The sequence below is a fragment of the Haliaeetus leucocephalus genome, unplaced genomic scaffold (genome assembly GCF_000737465.1).
Source record: "Haliaeetus leucocephalus isolate CR32 unplaced genomic scaffold, Haliaeetus_leucocephalus-4.0 Scaffold944, whole genome shotgun sequence".
In the NCBI taxonomy this organism is placed as follows: domain Eukaryota; kingdom Metazoa; phylum Chordata; class Aves; order Accipitriformes; family Accipitridae; genus Haliaeetus; species Haliaeetus leucocephalus.
The window spans coordinates 2,042,963-2,059,929 of NW_010973380.1; the positions used below are offsets into that span (position 1 = coordinate 2,042,963).

General features: G+C 44.1%; 2 protein-coding genes across 3 annotated transcripts in view; both read right to left on the minus strand.

Moving 5' to 3' along the window:
- Nucleotides 1-714: 714 nt before the first annotated feature.
- HSPA2 (heat shock 70kDa protein 2) lies at nucleotides 715-3,285 on the minus strand. The gene has a single exon (XM_010584139.1). The coding sequence runs from the start codon at nucleotides 3,013-3,015 to the stop codon at nucleotides 1,111-1,113; it is 1,905 nt and encodes a 634-aa protein (XP_010582441.1). The 5' UTR covers nucleotides 3,016-3,285; the 3' UTR covers nucleotides 715-1,110.
- Nucleotides 3,286-9,272: 5,987 nt separating this feature from the next.
- Nucleotides 9,273-16,967, minus strand: part of ZBTB1 (zinc finger and BTB domain containing 1) — a 14,570-nt gene continuing 6,875 nt past the window's right edge. Inside the window, exon 2 of one of the 2 annotated variants that reach the window (XM_010584140.1) lies at nucleotides 9,273-10,932. In XM_010584140.1, coding sequence (XP_010582442.1) covers nucleotides 10,896-10,932 — 37 coding nt within the window. In that variant the 3' untranslated portion in view covers nucleotides 9,273-10,895. The remainder of the gene's footprint in view (nucleotides 10,933-16,967) is intronic. The other variant, XM_010584141.1, reaches the window with a different exon arrangement.

A 16,967-nucleotide genomic window follows, 5' to 3' on the forward strand; every position in this document is an offset into this window, starting at 1 on the left:
GCTCCTCATTCAGCACTCCCGGCTCTCGGGGTGTCCTTGGCAGCTGTACTTTTGATCACCTTAAGAGGGGAAAACACACATTCACTAAAGTATTGAAAGCTCAGCTTGCATACTAGCAACCCAAGAATAACTCAGCAATTTATATAGCTGGCCACAAACCGGTCTCTTAAGTTATTGAGCCCAGCCGCCTGCCAAGCAGGACTATTTTTGTTGTACGTATTTCCCCGCTGTTTTATTTCAGTGACACGAACACTACAATCCACCCTATGTCGCAGCTGCCGGGGACTGGGGGCCTCAGCCCGAGCCACCAGTTGCGAAAGAGCAGGTCCTGCCCGAAAAACAACACCCCCAGCTCACGGAAACTTTTCCCTTGCCGTAGCGGTGCCGGGGGGCACGCTCACACCGGCCCCAGCCCCAGGGTTTGGGGTCTGCGACCCTCCCCAGCACCCGGTGGGGGCAGCTGGCTCACTCCCTAGGCCAGACTCCCTTCGGGTGAGCCAGCACCCCCCCCCCCCGGTACAACACCGAGCCCGTAGCACCCACCTCACCCCTACTCTCCCCAAAATGCCTTTTGGGGGGAAAGCTGGCTGCCGCCCCTACCCTGGAGCCAGCCACCCCCCAGCCCACAGGGTCCCGGGGCCGCGGACACTGCCAAGGTCTTCCTCATCCTTCCCCCCACCCCCCCCGCTCTTTCACAGAGAAGAGGAAGATAAGTTTATGCTTTAAATACATTTTATTTATTACCAAAATTTCCAGAAGCCTAATTTGGCATATTTTTTTTACTCTTCCATAAAGATTTTCATGCATAACTTGAAACTTGTCAACTGCAACAGTCGAGTGGTTACTTTAGAAGAGACACTTGAACAGAGACAAACATCCAGAGTACAAACAGCTGTATCTGAATTAACAAAGGTTGTCTATTACTAACCTTATAAAGCAGGACGTGCCTTCCCTTTTATCAAAACCAAGCTGACAGATCTGCCTTTATACACACCCAACAGAATAAACTCTGTTATCGGCAAGGACGTTTTCCTTAAACGTTAGAAAAAAAAAAATACAAAGCAAAGAATGGAGTGACTGTCCATAAACCAGTCTATACTTCAGTTCTCTTTAATCTACTTCTTCGATGGTCGGGCCACCGGAGCCACCCGCACCGGCCCCTCCAGCTCCCTGGTACAATTTTGTGACGATCGGGTTGCAAAGTTTCTCCAGCTCTTTCTGCTTGTGCTCGTACTCTTCCTTCTCGGCCATCTGGTTGCGATCGAGCCAGGAGACCACCTCCCGACACTTGTCGAGCACTTTCTGCTTGTCCTGGTCACTGATCTTTCCCTTCAGTTTATCGTCCTCCACCGTCTGCTTCATGTTGTAAGTGTAGGACTCGAGGGAGTTCTTGGCTGCCACCCGATCTCGGTTAGCTTCATCCTCCGCTTTGTATTTCTCTGCTTCTTGCACCATACGGTCAATGTCATCCTTGCTAAGGCGACCCTTGTCATTGGTGATGGTGATCTTGTTCTCCTTACCCGTGCTCTTGTCCACAGCGCTGACATTCAGGATACCATTGGCATCGATGTCAAAAGTGACCTCGATCTGGGGGACTCCACGGGGTGCCGGGGGGATGCCCGTTAGGTCAAATTTACCCAGCAAGTTGTTGTCCTTCGTCATAGCCCTCTCGCCCTCGTACACCTGGACCAGGACGCTGCTCTGGTTGTCAGAGTAGGTGGTGAAGGTCTGAGTTTGTTTGGTGGGAATGGTGGTGTTGCGCTTGATGAGAGCTGTCATCACGCCACCAGCTGTCTCGATGCCCAGGGACAGAGGGGTGACATCCAACAGCAGCAGATCCTGCACATTCTCAGACTTGTCTCCCATGAGGATAGCCGCTTGCACGGCAGCGCCATAAGCAACAGCCTCGTCGGGGTTGATGCTCTTGTTGAGCTCTTTGCCATTGAAGAAGTCCTGTAGCAGCTTTTGGATCTTGGGAATACGAGTGGAGCCACCCACCAGCACGATCTCCTGGATCTGGCCCTTGTCTAGCTTGGCATCGCGCAGAGCCTTCTCCACTGGCTCCAGGGTGCCACGGAAGAGATCAGCATTGAGCTCCTCGAAGCGGGCACGAGTAATGGAGGTGTAGAAGTCAATGCCCTCGTAGAGGGAGTCGATCTCAATGCTAGCTTGCGTGGAAGAGCTGAGGGTGCGCTTCGCCCTCTCACAAGCCGTACGCAGTCGCCTCACCGCTCGCTTGTTGCCAGCAATGTCGCGCTTGTGCTTACGCTTGAATTCTTCCACAAAATGGTTCACCATGCGGTTGTCAAAGTCCTCCCCACCCAGGTGGGTGTCACCAGCTGTGGACTTCACCTCAAAGATGCCATCCTCAATGGTAAGGATGGATACATCAAAAGTGCCCCCTCCCAAGTCAAAGATGAGCACATTCTTCTCTCCGGCCCGGGTACCTTTCTTGTCCAAGCCATAGGCTATAGCAGCTGCTGTGGGCTCGTTGATAATGCGCATCACATTAAGGCCAGTGATGGTGCCAGCGTCTTTGGTGGCCTGGCGCTGGGAGTCATTGAAGTAGGCAGGCACTGTGATGACAGCATTCTGCACCTTGCGCCCCAGATAGGCCTCAGCGATCTCCTTCATCTTGGTAAGGACCATGGAGCTGATCTCCTCTGGGAAGAAGGTCTTCATCTCACCCTTGTACTCCACTTGCACCTTGGGCTTGCCACCCTCGTTCACCACACGGAAGGGCCAGTGCTTCATGTCAGCCTGCACCGTGGGGTCATCGTACTTGCGGCCGATGAGACGCTTGGCATCAAAGATGGTGTTGGTGGGGTTCATAGCCACCTGGTTCTTGGCGGCATCGCCGATGAGGCGCTCTGTATCGGTGAAGGCCACGTAGCTGGGCGTGGTGCGGTTGCCCTGGTCGTTGGCGATGATCTCCACTTTGCCATGCTGAAAGACACCCACGCAGGAGTACGTGGTGCCCAAGTCGATGCCGATTGCCGGCCCTTTGCCAGACATGATGGCAGGTCTCTGCTCAGCGCCTCGCTCGCGATCGCCGCTCCCGCCGCCCGCTCCCGCTGCCGTCCGCGGCGCGATGTGCCGTCACAGCGCCGCTGGCGCCCCTTTTATAGCCGGCTCAGCCGCCTTCTGGAACCTGCCAGAACCCCGCTGGCCAATCTAGACGCCCGCCCGCCACGACTGGCCAACCGCTTCCGTGAGTCGCCGAAGAGCACCCGCCCCCTACTTCCTGGCCAACCAGAACCGTGGCGCCCACCCGTCAGCCCAACCCTCCCCGCTGTACGGCGGCCAGGACCGTACTTCTTCCTGTTTTTTCTCGACCCGTCTCAGCTTGCAGAGTGCGCCACCGCCCTCGACCAATCACCGCTCGCGCTTCGCATTGGCCCCGCCCCCGCCCCGAAACTCTACTAGAAAGTTCGAGTGGACGTTACGCGCAAAGGTCGGGGATTGACTTCAGCGTTACCCAATGGAGATCGGGGAGCCGGGTGAGGGGCGGGGCGAGGGCCGCCGCGGCGGGGAGGGCTGGGCTGGGCTGGTCGCTATGCGACTTGTCTCGCGTTCCCAAGGGGCGCGGCGCGGCATTGGGCGCGCGCCCACCCACCCCCCCACCCCCCCCCCATGGCGGCACGTAGCCCGCGAGCGGCGGCCCTGAGGGGCGCGGGGGGGTGAGGAGGGAGCGGGGCCGCGCTCGCAGCTCGCCTCCCGGTGTTCCTAATTCCTTACGGTTGCGTGTCATTTCCCAGCCAGCTGCCGGCTGGTGGGATAATTTACCCTTATTTGGTCGCAAGGCGGCAGAAATTCAACCTTGCCCTCCCCACCTCGTTCCCCCTCCTCTTGCCAGCCGCCCCCGCCCCGCCACTCCCCGTCTTGTCACGGAGAAACGGCCGCCGCGCCGCTTCCTTCCGCCGCCGCGACCCCCGGCGGGGGCTGAGGTGCCGCCGACCTGAGGAAAACTCCGCAGCGCCCGCGGCTTCGCGCCCTCCCCCTATGGCAGAGGGAAAGTCCCGCAGCGAGCGGAGGCTGAGGCAGTTGTTAGCCTTATTTTGGCTAAAACTTGGCGGGCTGACAGCCGCCCTTGCGCACATCCCCTCTCAGGGCAGCGAGGGCGGTTTCTCCCCTCGCCCGGCCGCCCTGAACTGCAGGAGCCGGTTGTCAGCGCTGCTGTCGCTACTGAGGTGGTAGGTGGCCTGCCCTGGTACCAGAAGGCAGGGTATGGCGTCTGGCTTTCCCCTCTGAAAGAAGTAGTTAGGGGTTTGGGGAGCCCTGTTGCTGCGTGTTTCTACGTGGTGACCATTCTTGAAACGCCTCCAAATTTTTGTGTGTTGTGCTAATGTAAAATGTCACGCCTACATTTAGCAAAAGCTACGAAGCTATTAACTCGGAGCTAGGCAAGTGCTTTGATGAAAGTACATTAAACATGAAAATCTGTTGTGGTTCCTCCAAATTATTCCTCCTTACTTTGAGACAAACACTTCAAAATATTCCAGTTCTAGTAAGGAGAGCAAAATAACCATACCGAGATCTTTTTTCCTCGGAGGCTTAGTGAGTAGCTCCTTTTGGATACCTCCTTTAAAAATGTGGCTAAAAGTCTGCTACCCATGGACTTTATGTGTTGCGTGAGAGAAGGATTAAATACGCTGTATGCTTAAATCATCTTTCATTAATTTTGTCCCCAATCTTCAGCATTATGCTATAGCAGCCCTCATAAAAAATGTTAACAGCTTTTTCGAGAATGATCTGTGTTCATGCAGTTATTAGATACTCTAAGTTCCGTTCAAAAACATACTTGTTTCAATTAGCGTGTTTTTCAAAGCCTTTTTACAAGACATGAGGATTCCACCTCTTTTGCGTAGCATGTGTGTATGTAGTTTTGAGATGGAAGAGCTTCAATTTCTGATGGTAAATACTGTACATGCTTAAATAACTATTATTCTTCCACAGATCCTGGTCTTTTTTTCACATGGGTTCTGACCTTCGAGAAATCTGAAAGAAGTCAATGGCAAATGGGAACTCTCAGCTCTCCCTACCTCCAACAGGAGCTGCTCTGTATACACAGTATGCAGATTTCTTTGATGGGAAGGGTGTCAGTTTCTCTTGTAGTTAGACCAGTGACTGATTCATCACTGAACTATCTCTTCCTATAATTCACTGCTAACTTCATTCAACTGATTGTATCATACGGAGCAGGGAGAAATGCCAGAGCTATACAAAGAGAGTTAGTTGATAAATTCCATTTCAGCTGAAAAGTTGATGTTATTTATTATTGGTATCCTTGTGAGGACTGTCCCTTAGAAGCACTGGTAATGCACGACAACCCTGTTTTGATAGCTGCAGTACAAACTCAGACCCAGTTATTTCCGAGTAAAAAGATGATTCCTGCCTCAAAAACGTATGTATCAAAACAAGGGATGGAAAGAACATATGGACTAAGAAATAACACAACAATATTGATTAGCACATTAAGCAGCAAAATTAATTTGATATCTCATTTAAGTGTAGCTGTAATCAAACAGGTTTTATCAGATTTTAGAAGTGACATTTCACTAATTTGGCCCAAAGCTTTTAGCTGTAAGTTTCATCAGCCCAGGCACAAAATACATACAACAGCTCCAGACAAAACTTGTTTGGGGTGTCCTTGGCCCAGTAACTAGTATGGCCCTGATACAGTTGTGCTGATACCCAGATGTGCTGATAACCTGCTAAAGAGGTGTTTGCATTGACCGGATTACTACTTACCCTGATAGTACTCCCTCAGTCCTATTTATTTCATCTTTTGAATTGTTATTTTGCTATAGTAAATTTGGGGAAAATATCTTGGAGGAATGTATGAGCGTACCATTTTAATGCTAATGGTGTAAGTGACACACTCATCGCCGTTCTCAGGAAAAATCAAAAGGTCCTAGACTCAGGCTACCAAGTACTTCACTTGGGCTGTTGCAGAAGTATTTCTTTTCCAGCTGAGCACGCAGGTGCTGTTTTCTTCTTGTACAATGATACATATAGGTCTGAGCTGCTTTTTAAGCTTTTGTTCCTAATCAGAAGTTCACGTGAAGTTCTTGCCATCATCTCTCATCTCTCACTGATGTCCCTAGAGAAAGTCCAGTCTAACTAGAGGGAGCAACCTCTAAAACCTCATTAGACTTATTTTCTCTTCTCAGCAGAGCTATTACAAGCCTGCTTTTTGTCAGCAGTTCTCTGAGAGTTGCAGCACAATTTGTGAACCAACTCATCTATGCAGTCATCCTCTCATATGGGAAGAGCCACATGATTTTCTTTTATGTTGCTTCATATGCAGTCATGTTATAGGTGAGCCAAACAGACTGGTTCAGAAATTAAAGAGTGAGCTTTATGGTGAGGACTTCAGCACAAATTTTCCCTTTAACAGAACATTCACTGTTATTCCCCCATCCTGAATCTGTAAGCCATATTTTCATATTAACTTCCAGAAGAGCAAGTTGGTCCCTCTGGAAGTAGCAGGCCTCTTTCTGATCCATTTATTTGTGTTTAGGATCGATAATGCACCCATGTCTCCTACTTGGCAGCGTTATGTAATATGCTGTAGGCTATTCTCCATTACACCACCCAGCCAGAAATGAAGATGATATTTAGATTTCTCCAGTGAAGCAAGAGCTTAGTACCTGGAGCAGAACTGAGAACTCAACCTTTATCTTGATAAAAGGAAGATTTTTTTCCCACATATTTCATAAGGCAACATAATATAAAAATAGGAGTGAACACAAGTTACAGTTCAATCAGACATCAGCCACATGGATCGTTAAAATGATAAAGCTGAAATGCAATGGTCTGTTCACATTTGACAATCAGATCTTAGACCTTAAATTATGGTATCCATTTTCCTTGTATCCATTTCCCTAGTAAAACTATCCAGAAAATTGCATAAGTCAGATTGTATTGGTGAGGATAAATGAATTACAATACAGCAATCAGTTCAGAAAAGTCTAAGCAACAGCTGTTCTAAGAACGAATAATACTTTGTCGAAGTACCTTTTCATCACTGAAATTCTTCATCTTGTTTATGTTTGTGAATATATGTCTAGTAATTGGAATTTAGACAAGAACTACCAGTGTATGAAATGACAACAGATTCTTCTAACAAGGTGCTGTTGTGTTAAAAATTGTAGTGTATACGGGAGAAACTATGTAACTTTTTTGTGTTTTTTATATACCTCCACTTTTTGCACATAGATGCTCCTTGTTAATTTGAAAGGCAGCCACAATACATGATTGTTCTTAAATAAGTGTTCCTTTGTTTTTGTGAATAACAAAGTTCTGCAAATCAGTATAACATGGTTTTGGCAAATTACGCAAATGCATGATCAGTAATATGGAAATATTCAGAACAGCAGAATATAGGGCACGGTAATTTGGTATTGCCAAACTAGAAGTTCAAAAATCATGAGTCAGATCTCCTAAAATTATAAACCTAGTTTAAAATTAAGAGCTTAAAAAACACACGTGGCTTTATTCACCTTCTGGCTTTTTAATCTTAAGCGTATGTTCGGCTTAACACTTCTATGATTTTCCATGTAATTTGCAGAGCCTTTTTTTTTTTTAATAAATAAAATAGTTGATTATACCCTCTCACAACTAAAACCAGGCTGCCTCAAATTGATTAGACTCAATAAAATCATGGAAGTTGTCAACACTGATTAAATTAATGCTTGATGTTTCAAGGAATAATTATTTTATAATTAAGTGGTTTTAAAGCGCATTCATTTACATAGACTTCTGACAGTTTGCTGAGGCATGATTAGAAGCTGAGGTTAGTATCACTAGTGATAACTAGATAAACTGGTGTGCTGTGCATTTTAGACAGTCAGTTCTTTACTTTCCTATAACTGCATCCTCCTTTTCTTGCAGCCAGTGCCAGCTCTACTGACAGTAATAAATAAGGGACTTGAAAGCAGATAGTTTGCAAGCAATTATACAATCAGATCAGAAAAGGACCTCAATAGGTCTTTCAGTCTCATTTTGTGCCTAACCAAAACCTCCTTTCTTGCAATTTAAGGGAATTATTTCTATTCCTATTGATTGTGGATATGAGAAAATGTTATTCTATTTTTCTTTGCAACCAGCTTTTATATATATGAAAATCATCATTTCCCCTCTACCATCTCTTCTGTAAGATGACCTCAAATCATTCAATCTCTGCTCAAAGGCAAAGTTTTCTCAGCTTCTAGTCATTCTCATTGCTTTCTCCTGCATTCTCTGCATGCAACTTCTATCTTATTTTTGAAGTGCCATGATCAAAACTGGAGACTTTACTAGCTCACGCCTCAGCAGTTCTGAAGGAGCAGATTATATTCCAGTTTAGGCATTTCAGTTTTTACCTTTATTTGCAACAGCATGATGTTGCAGACTAATTTTCAGAATTTGATCCAAAATAACATATCGGTTCTTTTTAATGGAAATTAAGCAGCTGTTCCTTTACTTGAACAGCTAATGATTCCAGCTTGCACTTGTTCCTATTAAATAACATCTTATGTTTTCAGATCATGTCTGCTCCTTGCCAGGATTATTTTGAATTCTAATCTTACCTTCCAGTATATTTGAACTCTGCTTGGTCTTGTCTGAAGATGTTAAAAGGATACTCTATATGGTCCAGGGGGTGAATAAATAAAAACAGAGAACTTTGTCTAGAACTGCTGTGAATGGGGTTAAACAACATGCTGTAATTATTGGCACTAACTGTAAAGCTGGAAAATAATGATAAGTCTTAAACAAGGGAAATGTAAACACAGGCAAAGACTAATACTTCATACTCAGAGATCAGTATAATTTGATTAATCTCTCAGATTCACTTAAATGTTTAGTGTGAAGAATTTTTATAATTGAACTGTAGCAGTGCTATAAATGTCTCTTATTTTCTCATTCCTATGATTATTTGATTTTTACTCATCTTAGTTTTCCCTCTTGTCATTCTTAGCATGTAAATGGGAAAAAAGCAGGAGCAGATGAAGCAGGTGGTAACTGGAACTTCACCCTGTTGCCGGGACTGTTATTGACTCAGGTATAAAATGGAATTAAATGAGAGTAATAAGCAGATTTGTAAGAATATTTTATTAAAGATACTGTATCAAAGCACAGAGTAAGGTTTAAAGATGATGAAAACTAACCTGGAATGTCTTCACTGATACTCTACATACACTACAAATAATTGCTAAGTTACAGAACAGTCACAGCCTGTTCTAGATATCCTGCTCTTAGTAGACTGCTGAAGGCCTATCTTTAGGTGATGCTGTAAACATATTTCCCTTCTCTCCTGCTTCGCGGCAGTCCTACCGTTCTCTATGGAAAGGACATCCCATTTTCTATTAGATTTCCCAGCTATATTGTGCCTTCTCCCTGCAGAGGCCCCAGTGCTATGTGGCTTTGCCCAGATATTCACGATCTTCCCCTTTGCTCCAGCACAGCCACTGGGACTGAAGTGTTGGCACTCCAATATTGCACTGAAGGCTTTTAAAAGGCCTATATTAATGTTTAAGGTGTTATGTGTTAATAGAGCTGATACCTTCAACAGCTGTGTGCTGAAATGTTTGGGGCTATGTAATTAGATTAAGGAACCACATTCAAAGAGATCTGAACATCTTTTCTTGCATTTGTATAGCAACTTTATAAACTCAAAAAGAGTAAAGCAAGCACAGACACATGCCCTATACAAGCTGCAATACAGACAATATTTTACACACTTCGTAACAACAGTAATGAAAATTATGCCAATTTTAAATAAAATTATAGACAGACTCTTCTTGAGATAACACTTATACTGAACAATGAAACATCCTTTTATAGTCATGAGTAGAATTAGTAAGATGCGTAACTACAGCAGAATATAGATCAGCATGTTTAGTCTGCTTACATGTCTCAATCTGATCCACTGTTGTCTGGGGGAAGCAAAAGAAATTAATATTTTTTTAAACCATGCTGGCCTTAATTTGAAACATTTACTGCCTTGTTGGTTTTTTGGTTAGGGTTTTTTTTCCCCGTTAATTTATCTGGAAACATTAGGATTCCTAAAATGCTCAACATGAGTGCCTGATTCTCTTCTTCAAGCCAGCTTTTGCAAGGCTTAGATCCAGAACAAGGGGCACCCTGTGCCCTGTGAAGATTATTTCACATTTACTTATCTCCTTGTTGTTAAAATTTTTCACCATTCTTGTATAAGACCAGAGCACCATTTCTTTACTCTCCACATACAAGCACTGTGCTCCATGGAAGGTCCTCTTCAGCTTGCAAATGATGATCATGGCAGCAGGGGGAATCAGGTCAGCTGGATCATTCTCACCATCCTGTCCTTCCTCAGGGACCCTCTGTCCTCAGTTTTTAAGATTTTTTATTCACCTTGTACTCCAGATTAAATTGTTTTTCCTCTTTTTTAACACTCGATAGTTTAGCAGTGTAACTGTCTGAAAATACATAAGTTTTAGTTCACAAGTATACACTTCTAATGTTTGAACTAAAAAATCTGAACAGTTTTTGACAGAAACTAAGAAGCCTCATTTCAGAAAAGGAGCACTCCAGCACATGAATAGCAAATTCTGCAAACTCATTTCAGTGCAGCCTGTAACACCTGGCATCTGCCTCTTTTGGCTGTCTGCTCCATGAAAGGAGACTTCAAATTTGTTTTTAACAGGTGTAAATAATAGTCACAAAAAAGTAAGTTTTATAATACAGAGAAGAGTCCAAAACAACTTTTACTGCATGTTCTAATTTGACTGTTTTGGTGCCTTTTGCAACTGCTGCAGTATGTCAAAAAAGCAAAGGTGGTGCCAATTCAGATCTGGCACACGCGGTTCTGAGTTTTTATGAAATCTTTTGTCGACCCGTTCTTCCTCATGTCTTCTTCAAACCTGGTTCTCTCAGTTGTTCAGAAGCTTAGAAGTCCCTATTTCACTACTGCCATGCAGAAAAGAAATGCAAGAAAAATATTAAAGGTCAGAAGCCCACACTCCAGTACTGTGTTTGCTAGCATGATGTGGCCCCTCCCACCTCACTATGGTGTGGTTTTGCTCCAAATACCCATCCTTCAGTTATATTCGGAGCACCCACCACGGTCAGGAACTCTGTTTAAAAGCCATACGGTTCATTTCCTTCAGCCTTTACCCCAACAAAACACAACTTAACCTTAAACAATGTTTTGATCTTGTTTCAGAAACTTTTGTTTGTTTCTTTCTCCTTTGCCTTCCATTTTCAAAACAGCTAAAGATTTGCTGAAGAAAAACTTTACTTCCCAAGCCTCCCAGAAGTTATTTTTGAATCTGTATGTGTTACTTTCCAGCAGCGGTTTATGGCTTGGCTTACTGGATGCTCAAAAAATTGCACGAGTATTATTTCCCCTCAGCCTGGACTTCTCATAGCTTGGAACACCCCCTCCCTGGAATATTTCTTACTGTTTCATATTTGCCTCTGTTTGGTTTTTTTTTTCCCTTGCCTAACTCAGAGATAACTGTTATAGATGTACTTAACAACCCTCCCCAAATTCTTATTTTAGGTTAAATGCAGACAAATGATATAAATATTTACGATTCCTGTAAGTCTCTTTCAACCAAACTAATTTATGACAAATATGAGCAGCTTTGTATCCAATACGAACAATCAAGAAATTGGAAACATGTGGATGTAACTTTTAAATACAATCCTCGGGGGTGGGGGGGTGGTTCTTGGTATACTGACTTCTTTCTCTTGATATGTAAATCATATTGTACAAAGTATACAATTGTCCCGCTTCTGGCTAATTTACACTTGATGTTTCTATGCACACTGTGGCAGCCCTGGACCAAGTGCTTGTGTCTACACTGCAGAGCAGGAAAGGCTTCAAGGCTGCATGTGAAGCCAGGTTTGTCAGCTGTCTGCCTTACTTACCTGCTAGAGCATCCTCAAGGCCAGCTCAGGGCTGAATTTCCTGGCACATCTTTGAGAGGAAAGCCTTGAGAGTGGTGCTCCACACTTCAGTGCCCATTATAGGATGCCCCGTGTGACATGTGGCCAGGCCCTCGCAACATATGCCAGGCCCAGAATTGTCTGTATATTACACCTGCCCTCTGTGGCATGTCACATACTTGATGGTGGGCAAAAAAGCAATCTGGGACCAATGGCTTTTGTTTCATGCCAGGAGGGCGATGTGAACATGGGGAAGCAGGTCTCGTGCAAACTGCTGGCTTCAAAGTACTGCTGGTTCTGGCAGCAAGTCCATGTGTCTACCTAATACATTCTTCAGATCTTGGAGGGGAATTCATTGGACTGATACAATTATCTCAAAGTAGCTCTTATTTGACTAGCTCAAAGGTCAGGAAATGCCTTATTTTGTTTGTAAACTAACAAAGGAGAAAAAAAGGTATCCTAACTGCAGTATGCATGTGAACATTATTTTTCCCTAGGCAACATCAGTGTTTAACACTGCTGTTTATTAAGATGCCGGCCTGCATTTTACAGTCAAAGATCTCCGTTATTTGCAGATCATACACAGCTCATGCAGCATGACAGAGCTTCTTTACACCACCGCTCTCAAATACATCGACTATGCTGTGTGGGATCACTGCTGAGTGTGGGAAGGTGGGTTGCCTGTGAATATTAAATTACATTTTTCCGATGAGACTGCAAAAATACTGTTAATCAGTGCCAACTGTGGTGGTGCGGTGTACATACAGAACTGTGAACACCAGAGAACTGCTGGCATGGGTAATAGCTTTTAGCCCACAGTAAGCTAGATTAGAGGTAGGATGTTGTGCCCTCCTCCCAGACTCTAAAATCCTCTAGCTACCCTAAAAACATAAGTTGTTTTAGGAATGCACAGCTGCAAGAGGATCTGCCTCACTCTTCACACAGTGAACTCTGCTCAACTGTTGAAACGTTTGAGCTTTTTAAATAGAAATATGCACGTTTCCAGTTAGCCACCAGATGGAGCCCACACCTCCCCATCACACAAATCCATGCACATCTGTAAAGTTAAAGCACTTCAGAGACGTTACAAAGGATGCAGTTTCTTCCACTTCATAAAAGTCGGAGGAAGTCTGTGATTAGCTGGATGTTTACAAATAAAAGGAGGATCTGGAGATAGATCAAAGATAATTCTCCAGCTTTGGCATGATGTCAGGTTCCTGTACTAATAGCATCTGCATGGGTTTGACTGTTGCATTAAGTGGATGAACTCGGCATATCTCATCATGTATTAATGATTTTTAAATGCTTAGCGCATTTATTAGAAGTCTGAAGATTCAGCCAGCTAAGGACCTGAAAAAAAACAAAAAAAAAAATAGCACCCCCCCAGCTAACAAGATCTTCCAGACTCCATTTAAAAGAGAAGCACCTACTGGGTTCTTCCTCACCCTGCTTTCTACAATGTAAAGGGAATCAAGAAGCAAAGATAAGCACTGTTCCAAAATCCGAAGGATGTAGTACTTCAGGCTTAGTAAACAGGAGCAGCAGCACTCAAAGCCTGTTCTCGTAATGATCTAAGTAGCTTGGATGGTCCAATCATACCATATATGCTTTTTACTGAGAAGTCTATAGTTCATCCAGGATTTCAGTGACTTTGGCACAGCCCCAATGACTGGGGAGAAGAGCAGATCTGAGATAGAAGATTGTAGTGTGTGAAATACATTGAATTAATGTATATGTGTTTTAAGGGACATCTTTGTTTTGACTCTGTGTAACAAACCAACATAGCTTGTGAGGTCTGGAAGGCCACAGACTATTTCTACTTTCATAGTAGTGCTCTGTTTGAAGCCAGTATTTCTATTTGGGGTCTAAGCCACACTGAACTTGATCAAATAAACATTCTCCAAAGGAAGCTGCCTTTGAACTACTTAACTCTTTGCAGAGCAACTAAAGCTGAAAGAACTGTAACAATTACTGTAAGATTTCTTGTGTCTTAATTGACTTATTTTGCCATTTTTAAGTTACTGTTCATCAGGACCTTCGTCTTTTTCTGGCAGAACTGACCATGTTAGCAACAGCCAGTAAAATCTAAGTGAAACAACCCCATCTGAAAGCAGACTAGGTGGGGCTAATCGTCATACTTCCAGGCGTGCAGACTGCGCCAGTGTCATGCTTTACAGCATATGTAAGTGTACACAAATTATATTTAATCTACTTGATAACAATGCAGCTCAGAGATCCAAGCTCTCTCCTGGGCTGTGGGGCACACTAAGACAATTTCTTCCATCAGTTCCAAGGGATCCTACCCTGTATTTCCTCCTTCTACAGTACTACTGTATCTATCCTTTTCCTGAAGGAGAGATAGTCTAGATTTCATCTCTTAAATAACCAATGGCTAGAAACCAGAACCTCAGTAGTCTGGTAGCTGGGAGACTCTCCCAGTAGGTACCACTAGGAACCCCATAGGCAGGGAGGAAACAGAGGCACCATCTTTAGCATGCTGAGTAAATTCTCTAACAATGACTTGTGTAAAAGGAGCATAACTGGTACCAGAAGTGTGGTTGTATCTATTACCAAAACAAAAAGTAAGCTATGGTATTCAGCAAACTCTATTTTTAGCCAGCATATCTGCATTTCCGCAAACTTTCATGCTCTTGGGGCTTTTGCCATGCAGAGAAGGACATTATATTATTTCTCCCATTCATTCTCTGGGGAGTCGGAAGCAGAAGTCTCTCTGGTGACCATCCCCAATGTAGTGGGATAGTTACCAAAAAAAAGGAGACAATAGGTATTACTGACTTGTGTAGGTTCAATTGAACATGTGAGAACTATTAAAAAAGGCAAGTTCTTAGCCCTAGTCATTGCTTTAAAACAGGAAGAAAGCACATCTTCCCATTTCAAAAAACAGAAGGCAAATAGAAGAGCCAAAAGGATTAATTTTTTAAATAGCAACCTTGTCATCAGGGGAGATGGGGAAAGACTGATTCTTGCATCTTTCATGTTGGCAACGCTGCTGCTGCATAGACCTTGGCAATTGCTGACACTGGTGGCACTTTGCCTGACAGACAGGTTGAGAAACCAAGGATTTGCAGACAGTCCTGACTTCCAGTAGATTTCCCACAATCCCATCAGCTTCCAGGGTTTGGAGGCCTTTAAGGAATGCTCTCTTCCCACTCCCTGTCAGGAGTCTTGGGATGTCTACAGAACCACAAGACATACTTATCTGAGATCATCTCTTATTTGCAACCAAAAAAAAAAAGTACACCCCAAAAATCTCACTGATGCAAATCACAGCTGAATTTGAGTAAAAACAATAGCAGCATGAGGACTTTTGTCAGAGAGGGAAGTTCTTGAACAGCTCTGAAAGGGCTAATTTTTTTTTTTCTCTCACAGGAAATGCTAGATGCAGCATTGTTTTTGTGGTTGTAGCTGCAGGAGGATTTACTACAGTTTTAGTATGCCAGAAGGCACAGGAAAGGATTAAACCTTTTCATTTTCTTGCAAGAGAATCAAAGATACTGACCACTTCTGAAATTCTGGGTTCTTGGGGTGAGGTGTGCCATGCTAGCTAGGCAAAACAGACAGTCAAAATCTGGCCTTGGACTATATGCTGATTTCTCATCTCATAATTTTGTTATGTTCCCTTGAATACATTAATATGGAACTTTAAAAACATATTTTCAACTACTTTTATACAGGGAATGTGCACAAATTACTGAAAACCGTTCCTCTAAAAGCATGATGCACAATATTGTTTTCCTACAACTTAAATAAAAAAAAAAAAACCAACCCTACAGGACATTTGAAGGCAAAAATGACCCAAATAAAAATCTGATAGCATTTCTCTTGTAAAGTTGGCACTGGTCATTCAAGTACATGAAAAGGAACATGGGCTGTTTGTTTCAAGGCTGAATATTTATAGTCATGATGAACTGAATCCTGAGTCATGAGCTCTGTTGCCCTGTAACAAATTAAGATTTGTCTTTCTGCATGAAAAAATAAAATCACAATTAATTCCAGAATTGTAGAAGTGACTGTAAAAGTGGCAGAAGACACTTAATTTATAAAATGTGTCCTGTCTTTTGGCAGCTTCCCCCTTCAAAATCTCAGCCTACTAACACATCTCAAGAATACACTGCACAGCAATATTTTAGTTTTTTGGAAGTTGGAAGAAAACACAGAAAACTGGTTTATAGCTGAGAACTACAGAAATGTCAGCTTTTAAAAATGCTCCTAATTCCTAGCCTTCAGCAGACTTTATAAAGTCAAATTAGTCATGCTTCATCTTGTAGGTCTTTCAATCTGTGACAAGCATCAAACCAACTGAGAATTAGGGAAGTCAGAATATCTGATTTTTAACCCTTTCAGATTAGGAAGCACTTAAAAGTCAGAAGCAGGCACACAGGGATAGTAAGAGATAACTGCCAACATCTCCTTAACTTACACAAGGAATTATCCCAAGCTTTCAGTCTTAGACCAAAAATAAGATGACTGTCTCCCCTCATCGCGACACCCAGAAAAGCACACATCGTGACCAGCGAGGGGCACAAGGCAGCAGGAGAGCAGGGGCCCAGCTGCCAAGCATGTGGGCAGCACAGCTGCATCTGTGTCCACAGCTGGAGGGCACAAAGACCAGAGGAAGGTGGGAGCCATTCCTGGTGTTTGGCCGGACAAGGGGCCCAGCTCATTCCTGGCCTCAGGCCAGGCCAACCACATGAACCCAGTGGCGTGGAGCACTACATAGTCTGTTTCAAGAAAGACTAAGAAAGCTCCAGAGCATATTTGAGGGCTGAGCTGAACGCAGGAAGGTTTCCAGTTCTCATAAAGAGGGCAGATAGCATAGATGTGTCTCACTTGTATGTAAGAGGCTGGGCTGCTTTTTTTCCTTATCAGGAAATAGGAGATGAATGTAAGAGTTCAGCTTCCACGAGGATGCTTGGGGGAGACAGAGACCGAGTTAAGCTTGGGACGGTGCTCTGAGTTCTGGCACAGCTCGTTTAAGCAAACGACCCCCCCCCCCCCCGCCCCCCCCCTTCCCCCCCCCGCCCCCCCCT

Excerpts from the sequence above, each read along its gene's own strand:
- HSPA2 (XM_010584139.1), bottom strand. The coding sequence starts at position 3,015 with ATGTCTGGCAAAGGGCCGGCAATCGGCATCGACTTGGGCACCACGTAC.